The sequence below is a fragment of the Chrysemys picta genome, chromosome 11 (assembly GCF_011386835.1).
Source record: "Chrysemys picta bellii isolate R12L10 chromosome 11, ASM1138683v2, whole genome shotgun sequence".
NCBI lineage: Eukaryota > Metazoa > Chordata > Testudines > Emydidae > Chrysemys > Chrysemys picta.
This window is the reverse complement of record NC_088801.1, coordinates 4,945,906-4,965,826: the sequence shown is the minus strand read 5'-3', so window position 1 is coordinate 4,965,826 and position 19,921 is coordinate 4,945,906. Positions and strand designations below refer to the sequence as shown.

The window sequence follows — 19,921 nt, the reverse complement described above, 5'->3', positions numbered from 1 at the left end:
CTGGGAGACAGGGACATGGGCTGGGGGCTGCTCTCAGCCCCCCTGCACCATAGGCAGATGGAGGGTCCTTGTGGCTCCTACAACTGCCTGGGCTCCATGCTGGCCTGGCCAGGGAGGTGGGGGCTTGGCGGGAAGAGGAGGGGGAAGTGGCGGGGTCCGGACCATCCACTTTCAAAAAGTGGGAGAGCTATGGTCCCCCCTGTCTGCCCAGTTCTGGTGGCTCTGAGCCAGATTGCAGTGGGGAGCCCCAGACTCTCCACCTGCCCTGGGAGGCATATCCAGGGCAGATAAAGGATCTGGGCTCCCCACAGTGGCTCCCCAAGCTCCGGCTTCCCGCCTGGCCAGGGGGTGAGGCCTCAGGGGGAAGAGGAGCAGCAGGAGGTGGGGCTCCTGCAAGTCTCCCACTTTTGCCTTTTGAAAAAGTGTTCACCCCAATTCTGCGAGTGAAAGGAAAGTGTTTCCTCTGCCTCGTGCTCAGTGATAATAGATGTTTCTCAGTCAGCTCCGTGCTCTCAGATTCTTTACCCAGCTGAAAAATAATGCCCTGTTACTGTGTAAGTGGCTGCATTTTACAGCCTTCGACCCTCACTGCATTTGCCCATGGGACGTTCCAGATCCCACGCCATCCCAGAAATGGAAAATACCTCAAGGTTGATGAGATCTTCAGAACCGGGTTATTTCTGTAAAGAAGGTGCAGTAATGGCCAAGGGGGCTGTATCCAAACAGATCTGTATAGCAGCCAGGCCCATGCTCTGCGTGCCATCTCCTGCTCCTTTCTGTGGAGGGAGCCAGCGGGCTGCATCCCCTTGCCTGCGAAATTCATTCACCCACCTATACAGACAATGTCCATGAAGCCATACATTCCATAGCAGATCTGGAAGAGCAGGTCCTGGCGCTGCCATTTGGCGGAAGGACTGAAGGTCGACCAGATGAGCCACGAGATACTGGCGATGAGGAAGAGGGAACCCAAGATGGCTGCTGCAATCTGAACCTTCTCAATGACTGTCAGAGAGATGGCCTGCCACTGCAAGGGACGGAAGGGATGGGAGGAAGGGGAAATAACAATCAGGGACAAAGAGAGAGGGAAGGAGGGGGAAAAGTCAGGAGATTAGTTCTGCGGTGAACACCAGCATTGAAAGTGTCACATGGTGGCTGCCGATCCCAAAGTGCTTTACAACTCGACAGACAAACACTACACATGGATCACTTCCCCCACCACTGACATGCAGCCACCGCTGGGATGGAGCACAGCAGCTGTTTAAAAGAGCACCACCACGTTCCACATTTTGGATCTGGAAGCGAAGAAGAATCCTGTATCCAACTGAAACTGCAAAGGGCATCTAGGGAGGCAGAGGACAACTACCTGAGATGGACTTTGGCCAGACGCTGAGGGTAACTAACAGCCCCTGCTCTCATGTCAAGAATAGTGGTGTGATGATTTGGGGGAAATCAATCTGTACAATTTATGAATTCTGGTTGATATTATCAAGCTGTTACTATGAAGTTTGCTGTATCATGGAATGTATAAAATGTAGGATCCACCATGGCCTGAGATGGCTTGTTGCATGCACCCACTGGAATAGGGACAATGGAGGGTAGTTAACCTTAATGACTGTACTGTGACCACACCATGGGCATGCTAAGGAGGGTGGCTGAAGCTAGGAGAACTAGTTTTCCCCAGCCCCAGCTGGAGTTTGGAGAGTGGAAAATTGCCAGTATCAGAACAAAGGAACCAGGTGGTGTTGGTGGGACAAATCAATGCGAGAGACTCATGAGCCAAACAGGAAGTTTTGGGCAGGAGAGAGGAAGAGATGAGTATGCTTTTGTAGCAGAGAGGTCCTGTTTAACTGTGAACCGCCCAGGTCAGAAAATGGCAACTGGGGTGGAGAGGGATCCATGCTTCAGCAGAGACGTCCTGAAGCTGCAGAGAAAGGTTCCTGGGCACCTCAGAGGGCTCTCCCTTGGCCCAAAGATCTCTCCACAATGGTGAGGAAACAGGCAGAGAAATGCGTAAAGGCACGGCTATTATTTTGTCTAGAGCTGTACCTCTCTCGTGCCGTTATGTAAAGAGCAAGGGTGTTTTAAAACACTGTGCAAAGTCTGTGCGTTGTGTGTTACATGTATCACACTCCCTTGAAAAGTTACCCTGTGGACCCGGAATACCCGCATGGCTGGAATTCTGGGAAAGAGTTTGTTTAAGCTACATTGAATTCTGAGGCGTCAGCAACGGTCTCAGGGGCTAGGTAGTTGACTGGCAGAGGTCTCGGCTCTCAGGAAGGGATGCTAGACAGAGGAATGGCATCCCAAGAGTGTGCCTAGAGACCCCAAGCTAGGGGCAGTGCATGGACTCTGTTCAGACTCTGAAGGCTGAAAGCACACCTCACATTTGGATCCCCTCAGAGTAGTCTGGTGAATGTCCTAGAGGGGGCACTTGACTAGATCTGTAACAAGTGGGACATTAATGACTCCATGCATTAGGCTCTCCAGTTTATACATCATCCAGAAGCAGGAACTCTGGAGGCAGGGCGTCCCTGTCACCATGCTGGGGCGTTGGTGCTGTACTGACTCTGGAGAGCATGCTGCCAAAGGCATCACCAGGACCGCTTCTCGGAGTACCTAGCTATTTCTTGGAGGCCTCCCATCCAAGCAGCTTGGTGCTGATTCACTTGTGAAATATGACAGGAACACAGTGCAAGGTGAGATCTTGCTGTAGGCTACGCATGCCCCACAAAACACATTACAAATAATACAAGGCGAGGTTCCCTTTTCAACAGGGGTCTGACACATTTGTGCTGCCTTAGAAGGTGAACGGCAGAGTTTCTTCTAACGCAACCCCCCCGTCAGTGTGTATTGTGTGAAGCAATTTGACATAGAATCATAGAATTGGAAGGTCATCTAGTCAGGGACTTTAAGGTCAGAAGGGACCATTATGATCATCTAGTCCCCTGCATTCATGGCAGGACTAAGTATTACCTGGACCATCCCTGACAGGTGTTTGTCTAACCTGCTCTTAAAAATCTCCAATGATGGAGACTCCACAACCTCCCTAGGCAATTTATTCTAGTGCTTAACCACCCTGACAATTAGGAAGTTTTTCCTAATGTCCAACCTAAACCTCCCTTGCTGCAATTTAAGCCCATTGCTTCTTGTCCTATCCTCAGAGGTTAAGAAAAACAATTTTTCTTCCTGCTCCTTGTAACAACCTTTTACATACTTGAAAACTGTTATCACGTCCCCTCTCAGTCTTCTCTTTTCCAGACTAAACAAATCCATTTTTGTCAATCTTCCCTCACAGGCCCATGTTTTCTAGATCTTTAATAATTTTTGTTGCTCTTCTCTGGACTCCCTCCAATTTGTCCACATCCTTCCTGAAATGTGGTGCCCACAAACTGGACACAATACTCCAGCTGAGGCCTAATCAGTGTGGACTAGAGCGGAAGAATTACTTCTCGTGTCTTGCTTACAACACTCCTGCTAATACATCCCAGAACAATGTTTGCTTTTTTTTGCAACAGCATTACACTGTTGACTCATATTTAGCTGTGGTCCATTATGACCCCCCAGATCCCTTTCCGCAGTACTTTTTCCTAGGCAGCCATTTCCCATTTTGTATGTGTACAACTAATTGTTCCTCCCTAAGTGGAATACTTTACATTTGCCATTATTGAATTTCATCCTATTTACTTCAAACCATTTCTCCAGTTTGTCCAGACCATTTTGAATTATACTCCTATCCTCCAAAGCACTTGCAACCCCTCCCAGCTTGGTATCATCCGCAAACTTTATAAGTGTTCTCTCTATGCCATTATCTAAATCATTGATGAAGATATTGAACAGAATCGGACCAAGAACCAATCCCTGTGGGACCTCACTCGTTATGTCCTTCCAGCATGACTGTGAACCACTGATAACTACTCTCTGGGAACGGTTTTCCAACCAGTTTTGCACCCACCTTATAGTAGCTCCATCTAGGTTGCATTTCCCTAGTTTGTTTATGAGAAGGTCATGCGAGACAGTATCAAAAGCTTTACTAAAGTCAAGAAATATGTCTACCGCTTCCTCCCATCCACAAGGCTTGTTACCCTGTCAAAGAAAGCTATCAGGTTGGTTTGACATGATTTGACAAATCCATGCTGACTGTTACTTATCACCTTATTATCTTCTAGATGTTTGCAAACTGATTGCTTAATTATTTGCTCTATTGTCTTTCCGGGTACAGAAGTTAAGCTGACTGGTCTGTAATTTCCCGGGTTGTCCTTATTTCTCTTTTTATAGATGGGCACTATATTTGCCCTTTTCCAGTCATCTGGAATCTCTCCCATCTTCCATGACTTTTGAAAAATAAATCGCTAGTGGCTCAGATATCTCCTAGGTCAGCTCCTTGAGTATTCTAGGATGCATTTCATCAGGCCCTGATGACTGGAAGACATCTAATTTGTACAAGTAATTTTTTACTTGTTCTTTCCCTATTTTAGCCTCTTCTGTTCCTACCTCATTTTCACTGGCATTCACTACGTTAAATGTCCAATCACCACCAACCTTCTTGGTGAAAACCAAAACAAAAAAGTCATTAAGCACTTCTGCCATTTCCACATTTTCTGTTATTATCCCCCCCCCCCATTGAGTAATGGGCCTACCCTGTCCTTTGTCTTCCTCTTGCTTCTAATGTATTTGTAGAATGTTTTTTTGTTACCCTTTATGTCTCTAGCTAGTTTGTTCTCGTTTTGTGCGTTGTCCTTTCTAATTTTGTCCCTACATACTTGTGTTATTTGTTTATATTCGTTCTTTGTAATTTGAGCTAGTTTCCACTTTTTGTAGGACTCTTTTTCGAGTTTTAGAGCATTGAAGATTTCCTGGTTAAGCCAGGCTGGTCTCTTGCCATACTTCCTGTCTTTCCTACGCAGTGGAATAGTTTGCTCTTGTGTCCTTAATGTCTCTTTGAAAAACTGCAAACTGTCTTCTATTATTTTTCCCCTTAGACTTGCTTCCCATGGGACCTTACCTACCAACTCCCTGAGTTTGTAAAGTCTGTCTTCTTGAAATCCATTGTCTTTATTTTGCTCTTCTCCCTCCAAACATTCCTTAGAACCATGAACTCTATCATTTCGTGATCACTTTCACCCAAGCTGCCTTCCACTTTCAAATTCTCAACCAGTTCCTCCCTATTTGTCAAAATCAAATCTAGAACAGCCTCTCCCCTTTCTCCACCTTCTGAAATAAAAAAATGTCTCCAAAACATTCCAAGAACTTGTTAGATAATCTGTGCCATGCTATGTTATTTCCCCAACAGATGTCTGGGTAGTTGAAGTCCTCCATCACCACCAAGTCCTGTGCTTGGGATGATTTTGTTAGCTGTTTAAAAAAATCCTCATCCACCTCTTCTTCCTGGTTTGGTGCTCTGTAGTAAACCCCTACCATGACATGATCCTTGTTTTTTACCCCTTTTATCCTTACCCAGAAACTTTCAACAAAGTCTGTCTCCTATTTCCATCTCAACCTCAGTCCAAGTGTATACATTTTTAATATATAAGGCAACACCTCCTCCTTTTCCCCCTGCCTATCCTTCCTGAGCAAGCTGTACTCCCCTATTCAAATATTCCAGTCATGTCTATTATCCCACCAAGTCTCTGTGATGCCAACTATGTTATAGTTGTGTTTATTTACTAGCATTTCGAGTTCTTCCTGCTTATTCCCCATACTTCTCACATTAGTATGCAGACATCTAAGATACCGATTTGATTCCCGCCCCCTGCTGTTTTGTCTTGTCTCTCCTTTATCCCTGCTATAACAGCCCATGCTCCCCCCAAATTCCAAACCTTCTCCCAGATCTCCATGTTCTTGACTTACCTGTGGGCTTTGGTCACCTGCCCCCTTTGAACCTAGTTTAAAGTCTTCCTCACTAGGTTAGCCAGTCTGTATCCAAATATGCTCTTCCCCTTCCTCGATAGGTGGACCCCATCTCTGCTTAGCAGTCCTTCTTCCTGGAACAGCACCCCGTGGTCAAGGAAGCTGAAGCTCTCGTGGCGACACCATCCTTGCAGCCAGGCATTCATCTCCAGGATGCATCTGTCTCTGCCTGGGCCCCTACCCTTCACCGGAAGGATTGAAAAGATCACCTGTGCTCCGAACTCCTTCACCCTTACTCCCAGAGCCCTGTAGTCACTTCTGATCTGCTGAGGGTCATACCTCGCAGTATCATTAGTGCCACATGGATGGGTAGCATGGGGTAGTAGTCAGAGGGCCGGATGATCCTCGACAATCCCTCTGTAACTTCTCAGATATGGGCCCCTGGCAGGTAGCATACCACCCAGGATGCCATGTCCGGGCAACAGATGGGTGCCTCCGTCTCCCTTAGAAGAAAGTCACCAACCACTACTACCCTACATTTCCTCCTGGAAATGGTGGCTGTAGTCCTCCCAGCCTTGTGGGTACCTGGCTTCTCCTCCTCCTAGGAGGAGAATACTAGACGCCACATTACAAATATCGCTAGGGCCAGATTCTGATCCAGGACACCACTGTAAATCCACCTTAGATCCACTGACTTCAATGGAGCTACTAGAATTTACGCTGGTGTAGCTCACTGCAGCATCCTACTGCCCAGTGTAAGATTGAATGTTGAAATTGCCAGATGCTTCCTTGAGTTATCGAACGAGACTCGGGGTCAGGGTCCCAAGCTGCCCCTGCAAAGCAGGGGAGGCTATCACACACCCATGAAATAGGCTGCGGAGATATATTCTCTACTCCCTGCTCTGCGGTAGACAGGCCAGATTGAGCCCTGAGATACAGGTCCAGGCAATGTCAGTGGAATTTGCAGCAGTGTCATTAAGTGTAGAAAGAAGAACAGGAGTACTTGTGGCACCTTAGAGACTAACAAATTTATTAGAGCATAAGCTTTCGTGGACTACAGCCCACTTCTTCGGATGCATATAGAATGGAACATATATTGAGGAGATATATATACACACATACAGAGAGCATAAACAGGTGGGAGTTGTCTTACCAACTCTGAGAGGCCAATTAATTAAGAGAAAAAAAACTTTTGAAGTGATAATCAAGCTAGCCGAGTACAGACAGTTTGATAATAAGTGTGAGAGTACTTACAAGGGGAGATAGTCAATGTCTCACATTGACTATTTCACATTTGGGGACAATATATACCTTCAAGTCAGCGGCACTGCTATGGGTACCCGCATGGCCCCACAATATGCCAACATTTTTATGGCTGACTTAGAACAACGCTTCCTTAGCTCTCGTCCCCTAACGCCCCTACTCTACTTGCGCTACATTGATGACATCTTCATCATCTGGACCCATGGAAAAGAAGCCCTTGAGGAATTTCACCATGATTTCAATAATTTCCATCCCACCATCAACCTCAGCCTAGATCAATCCACACAAGCGGTCCATTTCCTGGACACTACTGTGCTAATAAGCGATGGTCACATCAATACCACCCTATACCGGAAACCTACTGACCGCTACACTTACCTACATGCCTCCAGCTTCCATCCAGGACACACCACACGATCCATTGTCTACAGCCAAGCTCTAAGATATAACCGCATTTGCTCCAATCCCTCGGATAGAGACAAGCACCTACAAGATCTCTATCAAGCATTCTTAAAACTACAATACCCACCTGCTGAAGTGAAAAAACAGATTGACAGAGCCAGACGAGTACCCAGAAGTCACCTCCTACAAGACAGGCCCAACAAAGAAAATAACAGAACACCACTAGCTGTCACCTTCAGCCCCCAACTAAAACCTCTCCAGCGCATCATCAGAGATCTACAACCTATCCTGAAAGATGATCCTTTACTCTCACAGATCTTGGGAGACAGACCTGTCCTCGCTTACAGACAACCCCCCAACCTAAAGCAAATACTCACCAGCAACCACACATCACTGAACAAAACCACTAACCCAGGAACCTATCCTTGTAACAAACCCCGATGCCAACTCTGTCCACATATCTATTCAAGTGACATCATCATAGGACCTAATCACATCAGCCATACCATCAGGGGCTCGTTCACCTGCACATCTACCAATGTGATATATGCCATCATGTGCCAGCAATGCCCCTCTGCCATGTACATTGGCCAAACCGGACAGTCTCTACGCAAAAGAATTAATGGACACAAATCTGACATCAGGAATCATAATACTCAAAAACTAGTGGGAGAACACTTTAACCTGTCTGGTCATTCAGTGACAGACCTGCGGGTGGCTATATTACAACAGAAAAACTTCAAAAACAGACTCCAAAGAGAGACTGGTGAGCTAGAATTGATATGCAAACTAGACACAATCAACTCCGGTTTGAATAAGGACTGGGAATGGCTGAGCCATTACAGACATTGACTATCTCCCCTGGTAAGTACTCTCACACTTATTATCAAACTGTCTGTACTCGGCTAACTTGATTATCACTTCAAAAGTTTTTTTTCTCTTAATTAATTGGCCTCTCAGAGGTGGTAAGACAACTCCCACCTGTTTATGCTCTCTGTATGTGTGTATATATATCTCCTCAATATATGTTCCATTCTATATGCATCCGAAGAAGTGGGCTGTAGTCCACGAAAGCTTATGCTCTAATAAATTTGTTAGTCTCTAAGGTGCCACAAGTACTCCTGTTCTTCTTTTTGCGGATACAGACTAACACGGCTGTTACTCTGAAACCTGTCATTAAGTGTAGAGTTCTCGGTTATAAAGGAAACGGAGTAGCCGGAATTCAGCACTTGGCAGGAAGGATGGGGCTAACGGCTGTCTGCTCTTTTAAGAATGAGTGCACCTGAATGAGGCTGTATTGACAATGCTGGCGAGTCAAAAGTCTCTGCAGAACGGAGACCAGCACCGCAGGGCCACCTTCCCCCATCCAGGGCCACATGCCAACAAACCCCATCTCCAAAGGGGAGAGGGGTGGGCGGTCCTCCTGGCCCATTTAATGCTGGGCTCCTCTGCTGAGTCAGCTGTGAGGATTTTTCTTGCTGGGGTCACCTGCCCACTGGGTATTGCACTGAGAGCTACCACCTCACTTCACACATGCCAGTCAATGGTAATTGCTTTTGGTCCCTGATGGCCCTGGGCTGAATTTGCACCCATGACCTAGAAGTGAAGTTGTGTTCCATTACCAGCCCCCTAAGCCAGCTGTCCCCCCCACAAAAGAGTGTCTTTTAAATGTCAGTTGTCAAGAGGTTAAAAAAGCTCACGCCGAAATCCAGATCACTCAGTCGAGAGAGAGACTGGATGGCTCCAGAGGCTAGAATATCTCTCCCTTTGCTACCAGAGGTCACTGGTTCGCATCTGGCACGGAGAGCCAATGGCCAAACTTTGCCGTCATCTCTTGGCTGTCTGGTGCTAATCAAAGTGAGTTGGATAGTGTCAGCTCATCAGGGCAAAGAGCCTCTATGCAGAAGATAGAGCTTGCTTAGGGGCTGGTCCCAGGCTGCAGCATGCGCTCCCCAGGAACTAAAGACTATCACAAACCTCATCATCTTCGGCACCAGGTTCATGTCTTTGACCTTGCCTTCCCTAACCCAGAGCAGCGTGTGCATTTAAAAAACCCACCCAAAGTCCCAAACAATAACAGCCCTACCAAAACAAACCACACCAGTGCACACACAGTTCTCCCACAGGAGAGAGGAGGAGGAGAGAAAAAACCAACCACACAAGAGAGAGAGGGGTTAGTCACATCACTTAATGGTTGGAAGGTGTTCAGATACCAAGGTGGTGAGGACGGGCTGAGGACTTCTAGAGAATCACCAGCCATTCTCCTCCTCCTCCAGTCAACACTGCCTGGCTCCATTCCTACACTAAAACCAATGGCTGGATGGCTGTGCAGACTGAACTCACTTGTGATATGTTCCCTGCAGCTCAGGGTTACAGGTCACAGTGGGGAAACTTGTACTGCTGCTCTCTGTTGTGTGGCTAACAGGAACGCTTCCTTCTCCTGGGCTGGCTAGTTGGCACTGTTCACCAGCACTACACTCATGCATGAAATTGTGAGAAAACAATTAAGTCAGAACTAGAACAAAACCATGTCCGTAGTCTGTTTGGTGCCTAGATGATAACTCTCTTTCCATTTCACTAGGATCTCCAGAGGTATAACTTCCTGTTGAGTAAAGCTCTTCAGATGATCCCAGGACCCGTACCATTAAGAGCAGACCTATGAGCTCTGCTGTAACAGAAAGCATCAAATAAAGGGTTCTTTGCAAGACCCTTGCGAACTCCCAGTTCACTGTTTGTCACAGGATGCTGAGGCACAATTATACAATGGATGGCCAAAGTGCCCCACACATTGGAGAAAACACTCTTCTTCAAATCGTTCCTCGAAGGCCACCTCTTTCAAACCCCATCCCATCACTAATCTACGCTGACAACTAACCTAGACAGTAATGCAAAGTTCGGATTGAGTTTTCCCTCTTAATATTTGTGCCGTCGTTTTACCGAAATTACAAAACCTTCAGATCCAAAATACCTCTGAACGTTAATATCCGATCCAGAGCTGAAATTTTTAATTAACCTTAATGTAAACTGGCCAGGAAGGTGGCAGGCTGAGTCTACGGCCTACTATACCAACTAATATCTTCCTGCTCCCTCTCCTCCTTGCCCCTCGTTTATCTCATTCATCGTCTTTTGTACAATGTCATAACCCCACGTTATGTGCTTGGGGCAGAGACTGTTTTCCTGTTGCGAGTCTGTACAGCCCCAAGTACAATGTGGCCCTGATCTCTGCCGGTGTCCGAGGCTATTGCCACTGCAATACCAACTAAATGATATTAATGCTTAGTTTCTTAAGTGCTGACTTTTATTTTTCCCCGGGAATGCTCCGCTTTGAAGCCCCACCCCCACTCCGCCCCCTCCCCCTCTCCCTCCCCCAAGGCCTCCGCCCGCTATCCGGTCACTGCTCTCTGCTCTCCCCCCGGCCACTCCCCCCAGCCACCAAACAGCTGATGGCTGGTGGGTGCTGAGCACCCAAATTTGTTCCTGTGGGTGCTCCAGCCCCGGAGCACTCATAGAGTCTCTTTGCTTAGTCTGATTCTCATATCGGTTTGACTCCCGTGATCTCTGGATTTACAAACATCTGTTAGGGAGAGCAGAATCAGGCCATATAATTAGCCAAAGAAAATCTATACGCCTCTAACAGAGAACATTGCTTCCTAGGAAGGATTTTCTAGTTCCTGCCCCGAGCTCTCCCACCCCAGCCTCAGCAAGGTTAGTTTATTACAGGATTTGACAAGTTCCTTTATAATTATGAGGATCCAGGGCCTCGCTATTGAACAGATCCATTTTCAGATTCCGGGAGAAATACAAATAGTTGGAGATTTTCCTGGCGATACACAGCTGGTCATTTGCAGCACTTCTGATGTCCTGTCAGACATGCAGAAATCATGTTACTGCTCTCCCAGGGCCTCTATAACCCTCCTTCTGCAGCTTGTGGTGGGTGTTTTTTCTTGTCTGGTTCTTTAGTGAATGTGATGACGAGCTGTTTGCCACAGAGGCAGTAACTCCTTTGCGGCTCTCCTTGCCACTTCCAGCAATCTCATCGCCGTTGGGTTTTTGCCCAGGAGTTAGGTCTGGGGTTGGGAGACTCCCGGGTTTCAGATACATTTGATGTGGATGCAGTACCCCTGATGAAGGGCAGACATTGAGCAAATATTCATTTACTCCAGCATTGTTACTTCTGAATGACACCAGTGCCAGTGAGAGGAGAATCAGGACCAGAATCTTAATTCGAACACTCCCCAAATGTTTGGGTGTTCTGAACAGGGGGTCAGGCGACCCATTATGCAGAGGGGGCACCAGGGACATCTGTGGATGGATTTTAACTTCCCCAAAGTTCAGAAGCTTTTGGATCTGGGAGTTTGGTTTTTTATTTTTGCTAAAAACAAAGAGTCTGATTCTGCTCTTAGATACAGTTAATGTAAATCAGGAGTGACTCCCCTGAGACAAAGGAGTTATACAGCAATGTCAATGGGAGCAGAATCAGGCTCCACAACTAACCACTTTGGGGATGCCCAATGTGGCAGATATGTAGTGCAAAACACGCCTGCAATGCTGCCCTATGTTTCACATACCCTGTGTGTTCAGACCTTGTAGACACTAAAGATCCCATCCACAATATAACCCTGCATAAATGTTGCAACAGACCCCAGTAGGGAACGGATTAAAGCGACCTGCTCGTCCTAGGGTTGCTTTACCCATCACTGGGGATTACCAGGTTCAGTGATGTGAGGGTAACAGGCCACCCAGCCACTCTGAGCTCCTGGAAGCGCCTCTGTTGCTCACTGACTAAGCAGCTACCACCTGGCAGGTTGGATTGGAGACTTGAGCTTCACTCTCTCTGACTTTAATCCCCTGGCCTTGGCAGGTTTGCAGCTCTAAGGCATTCTCACTTAACGCTGGGAAATCCCAGCAGCCAGTGCCAGAGGGGTCATTTAAAAGCGGTGCATACAAGATGCTGTCTGATATGGAAGCATCATAGCAGCTCAGAGGTTGTAAGGAATCTGGTTCATTAAATATGAGCTCTGCTCCCTTGCTGTAGCTTCTCTGCCCCTAACACAACTCTCCACATGCGCCTACCGTCTATGTAGGTCTCCCATCCAAGTACACACACACACACACACACACACACACACGCACATTGAAATACATGGAGTACACTGTGCAATTCAACATATACTCTTGAGTACATACAGTATGCAATGAAATACACACACACACACGCACACACACACAGAGGATCTGCTGAAATACACATGCACACAAATGCAAAGTACACTCAGCGATTTGATACAGTTTTTGCCATAGGAAAACAGTACCCGCAGGTTGCCTAAGGCTAGGCCTGGGTTTAAAATGGGCCCCGGTGACTCGGGATGTTGGTAGTGGGCCACGAGGCTATGTCACCTCCAGGTCACTGGTTCAAATCCATCCCAGTGGTCAAAGGCCATTTCATTTGGTGGCCTGTGTGAAATGAGTGGGTGGGTCTCAGTCCAGGCCTAATGGATCGATGTCCAGGCCACAAAACTGGCGTCTTAGCAGAGAGGCCAAGGACAAAATGGGCTGTGGGGACCAGAGCAGTGGACCCTCCAAGTCAAAATTGATGCACATTGGCAGGGTAGTGAGAGCTCACATTGTCACTGCCTGTGTCATGCCTGTTCTCTGGATAAACAGAGGACTTCAGAGCTCCCTGGCTTTCTACAGAACCGTACCTAAACACTGAAGCTTGGGAAAGTCAGAGCTTTAAGCTAAGGACAAAGGCATGTAAATTCCAGATAGCAATTAGCACGCACAAATCAACAGCTGTAGGGTTTGATCTTGTTCTTTTACTGTATGGCCCATGCGTGTGTATGTAGACATCTGTCTGCATGAAATCATGTATGGACCTCAATATTTGGGCTTCTGTGTGCATCTATGTGAGTGACTATTTGAATGTGTGTGTCAGTCTCATGGGGGTATGAAAGCGTGTATGTTGCTATGGAGTGATGTGTATGTATTTCAGGGCTAGTGGGATGTATATGTGAGTATGCACTGTATATATAGTCCTTCGGGCCTTCAGTTGTGAATGTATATCCTCATCTTGACAGGGGGTTAGACTAGATGACCCTTGTGGTCCCTTCTAACCCTATGATATATTGTATTTAATTCAAATTGCTCCTATTTATAAGCAAAAAGTCTCAATGTTTCCAGCAAGTTTGTGAAGTCCAAACAAACACTTGGATGCCTCACATTTTTCACGGTTTCCACTTTCCGTTGCGATCATTTCACACAGCTCTAAGCTCTGTTATTTTCTTGCCATCGCCTGGTCATTTTTTATGTTCGTGGCAACAGCTGCCTAGAGTTTAATAAGGCCAGGTTTTCAAAGAGCTTCCGAAAAAGCGCAGTGTTTCTGCAGCTTGGGGAATGGGCACTTGTCTCTTTCACTTCAAAGAGGCTATGCCAATTTACACCAGCTGAGGATCCGGGTCTAAATCTTTAACTTGTGTCTCTGAGCTTTACGGAGCGTTTGGAGCTCCTCAGAGGAAAGGTACTACCACAGTGCCAGCACAAAGCGTTACTATCTGTGTTGTTACAGGACCCTAACATCAGCCTCTGATCTGAAACACCTGCAACATTCAGGCACATGCAAAACAGTTTTAAAAAATACCATACAGTTTTGTCCAAGTCCTCCCTCTCGAGTTTCAGTCTGGACCAAGGTATCTGAGCCAAGAAATTAAACTCCTGGGGCTCTGGGTTTGTGATGAAAGTGCTGACAACCTGAGCCCAATGCATGTAAAAATCAAGTGTCAGAAGCCATGGAGCAAGAACTCCTTCCAGGGTAGAATTCACTCCTGTAATGGCCACATGAGTCCCATGTACTTTATTTAAATCCCTCTTAAATCCTAGGCACCAGTTCTGCTCTCCCTTGGAAGTTAGTGGCAAAAATTCCCACCAGTGCTAGCCCACAGGGGGCGCTATGCAGGAATATCCCTCTATGTTTTTTGCCGCCCCAAGCACGGCAGTCAGGCGGCCTTTGGCGGTGTGCCTGCGGACCGCCCGCGGTCACGCGGATTCTGCGGGTGATCTGCTGGTCCTGCGGTTTCGGCGTACCTGCTGCCGAATTGCTGCCGAAACCACGGGACTGGCGGACCTCCCGCAGGGGCACGCCGCTGAAGGCCACCTGACTGCCACCCTCACAGCAACCGTCAGGCTGCCCCCCGCGGCTTGTCGCCCCAGGCACGCACTTGCTGCGCTGGTGCCTGGAGCCGCCCCTGCTCCCCCCATACTAAAACAGGCAAGTTCTGATAATAAAAAGCAAATAGGGGGCCCCAAACAATCGCTTAGTCTGCTAATGCCTAGTGCCGGCTCCGATTCCCCTGAGTTCAATAGCAGTGGAATAGCTACACAGACTAGCCCTTGAAGAAGAACTATTAATACCTTGCTCTAATGCGGTGCCTGGCATCTGAGACACTCCAAGGTGGGTAGCAACTCGCCAACCTCTGGGCACTGTCCAAATAACAATAAGCCAGTGACAACCATAACCCCCGTGTTACAGATGGAGAAGCTGCAGCATGGAGAAACTAAATCATGCCCCACGGCCACACAGTAGGTTGAGGGAGAACTAGGACCGGAATCCAGGTCTCTCGAGTCTTAGTCGTGTGTTCAAAGTATGTTGCCTCCTCACAGTTAGATTTTGGGGCAATGCACTCAGGGAAATATCCATCTCTGGAGACTCACCAGAGCTCATGAAATCGGAGGAAAGGAAGTGCAATTTTCCACTGCTTCTTACAGTCATTTACACCGGGGCAAAGTGGATATCAAAAGCTACCATTCGGATCTGGTTGTGACGGACACCTAACTCATACAGCACAAGGCTCAGGCCAGTGGAACCTCAAGTCTGCATAGATGGGCTCCAATACCCCTGATGACATGCAAACCAGAAGCGGGTGAAGGGCCTATTAGGGACCAGAGCAGGCAAGCTTGGGCTGTGGGGTGGACTAGTGGTTAGGGTGCAACTCTGAAGACCCAGGTTCAATTCCCCACTCTACCACAGCCTTCCTGTGTGACCTTGGGGAAGTCACTTGGCCTCTCTCCGCTTTCTTTCCCCAGCTGTAAAATGGGGATAAATAGCTCTGCCTTACCTCACAGAGGATTTGTGAGGTGCTCAAATGCTACATCAATGAGGGCCTGATAAGTAAGCTAGACCGAGAAGAATGGGTTCTGGAAATGCCAGGGGGCAGCAAGAACAGATTCCTGGTGGGGGCTTGAACCAGCCCTCCTCCACTTTGTAAAGAGCCCATCCATACATCCCTCTACGCAGTACAGGGAGAGCCACACAGACCTACTGATAACAACAGAAAAGAAAACTTTGAAATGTCTCTAGTACCTTTACCTGCAGAGGGTTCTTTGTGCTTATGGCAATGACGTGATACTTGTAGTAACACAGCTCGCAGCTCCAGCAGCCTCTCTCGCTGATCCATTTGATCAGACAAGGCTGGTGCGTGCATTTCACCGATCCATCGCATCGACACGGGCTCAACAACTCCCCCTGGAAAGAGACAGACAGATGGTCAGCAAGGGTTACCTCCTCCAAACAGGTCTGAAGGCGAGTCGGCTGCGGTTCCCCTTTGCAATCGAAGAGTCCTGGCTCAGGAGTTTTGGCCAAAATAGTCCATTATTAGTTCTTCGACTGGTTTTTATTTTATTAATAAAGTTCCCTGCTGTTGAAAGGTGCTGGACAGACTGTCCTGGGGACTGATGGCCAATTTAAACACAACGCAAACTTATCCATATTGCCCTTCCAAGGAGCCTCAATCCTGAGAGAGGATCAATCTCTGTTGTCCAGTCAGTCCTTGGTCTATCTGCTGGGACTGCCAGTGTGGGGTCTAATTAGTGCTGGACATGGCGGTGGTTCTGGTGAAGTAGACACTGGCCCCTGGACTGAGACCAGCATCAGCTCACGTCACATGGACCACTGAAGATAGTAAATGATTTACCAGAGACAGACCCAAACCAAAGTCCCCATTGCAAATTTTCAAAATTTGAACCCAAATCAAAAATGTTGTGGCACGGGCCCATCTCTGGTCACTCCCCCTTTGTACTCACAGCCTGCAGGGGAAAGGGTTCAAAATTCCATTACCAATGCAGTCCAACAGGACAGCTCATTTGAAAACCCAGACATCAGACAACCCGGGGATCCTGCTACTTCCATACTTGGAACAAACAAGATGGAAGCCGAGATTATGGCCTGACACACAATCTATGTACTGGCCAATTCCCAAGCATGGGATACCTTCCTTGGGTCATCGAATTTTTTCAGGCACGCAACTTAAATGGGGTTGCCAAGCAAGTGTATTATTTTGAACCATTTGAAAGGGATCAGCCCCACCCTCCGCATAGCTTGGTAAATTCACTACTACATCCATAAGCTTATCGATAGCGGCTCACTTCATCCAATCGTTAGAGGGAAGCCATTAAATTGCAACCCCCACCTCTGACTGTTTAAAAGCCACTTTTTGAACTCCTGCTCGATGTTTAGCTTTGTTCAGAGGGTTAAAGGCTTTTTAAAAGGCAGGGTTAGATTGTCTCCTGGAAGACAGGGAAAGGCTGAGTTGCATCTCTCAGCCATGCTCCAACTCAAGAGGCATGAGGCTTCCTATTAAAGACCCAGATTTACCTCCATCCCCCACGGACCTGTTGGCCTCTCCTCTTTTATCACTGTATGTGCGCAGCAGAAAGGCTGAGATAGCAATATGAGACTAGGACACAGACAAGTCTTCTATCCCTGGTCGTGTCTTTGTCCCACTTTAAAGGCCAGGATCCACTCCCATTGAAGTTCAATGGAAAAAACTCCCACGGGTTTCATAAGGATCAGGTGCAAAGGCCTCCTGGAGGTTGGGAGCAGAGTTGGCAAGAGTGATACTTGTTTTTATGAAGTCTAATGCCAAAATGTTAATCACTTCATTCGGCTCCATTATGTGACCCAGAAATGTCATTTTCCATGAAATTTCAGCAACCTGGTTGTTTACATTACAAAGGCAGGCTGGATTTTGACTGTCACTGGCTTTCATTACAAATTGAATATCATGCAAAGGGAGGTTAGAATTTAGAAATTTACAGAATTGCGGTTTTCGCTTGGAAATAGGCCACTTCCTTCATGAAGACATGCCTATTGTAGAGCAAAATTGTGAAATGGAGGTGTGGCGGGGGAGGGAAAGCAGTAGCATTCATTTTCAAGAATTCAGACTAGCTGTACAAACTTCAGTGGGAAGTTTGGGCATGTGGCTTTGCTTTGATGAGAGGTGTGCTTGGCTGACATGTGATTGTTAGTGGCTTTGCCACATTCTGCTCCAACGTCCAGTCACTCTTTGAGGACCTGACTTCTCCAACAAAAAACAAAACCCTACCAAAACAAAAACTACTCAGTAACCTGCACAATTCTCCCACTGGGGCGAGGATGAGCGAGAAAGAGAAGGAACCACACCAGGCAGATTAGTCACATCATTTAACATTGCTTAACAACTGGAAGGCGCTCAGATACTATGGTGATGAGAGTGGTATAAGAACCTATAAAGACTAGAACTGAATAGAGATAATCTCCCCCCAGGTTAAGTTAAGAGCTCAGAATGCATTTAAATTTCTCAAATTTGATCTCCACTTTCCAGAGGTAAAGGATGTATGTGAACCAGCCTAGAAAAAACTCCTCTCAGACTGGTAAATCTATCCAGAGAGAGCTATTGTCACTTATGAGAATTCAGTGAAAAATTCTGAGTACAACCCCCCCCCCCCAATTTCTCTATTTTTGCAAATCCAGCAAAAACCTGATTCATTCCTAGCTCCTCCAAAGCAGTATGAATGATGATGTTTTGGGGGTTGGTGCACAGCTATTTTTACATACAGCTAGGCCCAGTTCTGTACACAGCAGGTGTTCGTAAAAAGCTAAAAACCCACAGGCATATTAATGGGATAAAGTCTTCATACAGCAAAGAGAAGAGTCTGATCCCAGACTTCACAGTGAGCTCTAGAACAACCCATCAACAGTCATTAATGCACAGAGACCCTTACAAAAAGCTACACACAAGAGTGCTCCTAAAAAGGAGACACAGCTCATGGAAGTTAGAGATGGAAATTAGATTGTGTCCGTTTCTCTTGGGCAGTGTAAGATTATTCCCTACACAGCATGCTCTCCAGTGCTTCCAGCAATGGACCTTCCATTGCTTCCCTCCTGAGACTATTCAACAAAGACACTTCAATGTCGGGAAACGGTAGCCTTCATTTCCTTTGCTGAATTACATTCCACCAGGTGGATCACCCTAAACAATTCCTCTTCTCCTTTGGCAAATTGGTGGGCAAGTGCCTGATAGCTACAGATTTTCAAATACATTCACAAGTTCAGTGTGGATTTGGTCTGGCTTGCAAGGAATCAAGAGGGTTTTGGACTGATTCTCCTCTCATATATACACATGTATAAATCAGGTATGGTGCCATTGGAGGCGGTGGAATTACAGAGGTAAACCTGATGTAAATTAAAAGGAGAATCAGGTCCCTGGATTGAGTCATATCCCTGTTGGGGGAGAGATGAGTAGATGTAGCTCCAGGATATTTTCCTACTTTTATTTCCGCACATATGGACCAGCTCCTCAGCTGATATAAATCTGCATCACTCCACTGAAGTCAATGAAGCTGTGTCAGCTTACGGCACCTGAGGATCTTATCGACATCAGTGCTGTCAAGAAGGCTAGAGCAGATCAAAAAGAGCTGCAGCAGATCTTACATAGGTGCAGCATGGTTTTCGGAACGCCAAGCGACAGGCTGGGTGTTCCAGATCTCTAGCCACAGAGAACTTGTTCTAAGCCTGTTGTTTCTCCTAAGGCTGCACCCACAGCTTTGTGCAAGATTCGGCACGTGAAACCCTTCCCGGGGGAGTGGGCCATCACTCGAAAAGTCACCTCTCGCAATCACCTGCCAATCAAAGTCACACACACCTATGCCAGGAGTAATCAAACTAGAGGTCCCTGGCCTGAAGGTAAGGGGACCCATTTTACCCTACTGTGTGTGAAAGGAAATTCTGTCTTTTAGCCACTAGGTCTGGCAATGGTAATGATGGTCTAAACTCCCCATTGAGGGGGTATCACGGATTGAAAGCTGAATTGGCTGCTAAGGATACGAGGGCTCAACTCCGTTCACTTTAGAGGCGTTACGCCTGTTTGCACGAGTGGCAAATTTGGCACGGAGCCCTGAGGCTCAGCCAACGGAGAGATGGAGGCAACTCCGAGGTGACCCATTGAGACATGTGCTGCTTTCACATCTTTACTAGTGTTGCTACAATATCTCCATGTACTGTGTCTATATCCTTGTGCACACAAGCCAGGCGCAGGCCGCCAAAGCAGCATCAGGCAAAGCAGATGGCTCAGTTTAAAGTACTGTGAAGAGGAGAGGT

At 47.1% G+C, this 19,921-nt stretch overlaps 2 protein-coding genes across 2 annotated transcripts in view; one reads left to right on the top strand and one right to left on the bottom strand.

Annotated features, from left to right (window-relative positions):
- Positions 1-19,921, top strand: part of SMARCAL1 (SWI/SNF related, matrix associated, actin dependent regulator of chromatin, subfamily a like 1) — a 248,766-nt gene that overhangs the window by 24,154 nt on the left and 204,691 nt on the right. The gene's annotated exons all lie outside the window — the stretch shown is intronic.
- The window catches only part of MARCHF4 (membrane associated ring-CH-type finger 4), a 157,308-nt gene that overhangs the window by 20,715 nt on the left and 116,672 nt on the right, over positions 1-19,921 (bottom strand). The window contains exons 2-3 of the mRNA XM_005279739.3: positions 15,875-16,030; positions 832-1,024 (exon numbers count right to left, since the gene is read on the bottom strand). Of these exons, the coding sequence (XP_005279796.2) occupies positions 832-1,024; positions 15,875-16,030 (349 nt within the window). The remainder of the gene's footprint in view (positions 1-831; positions 1,025-15,874; positions 16,031-19,921) is intronic.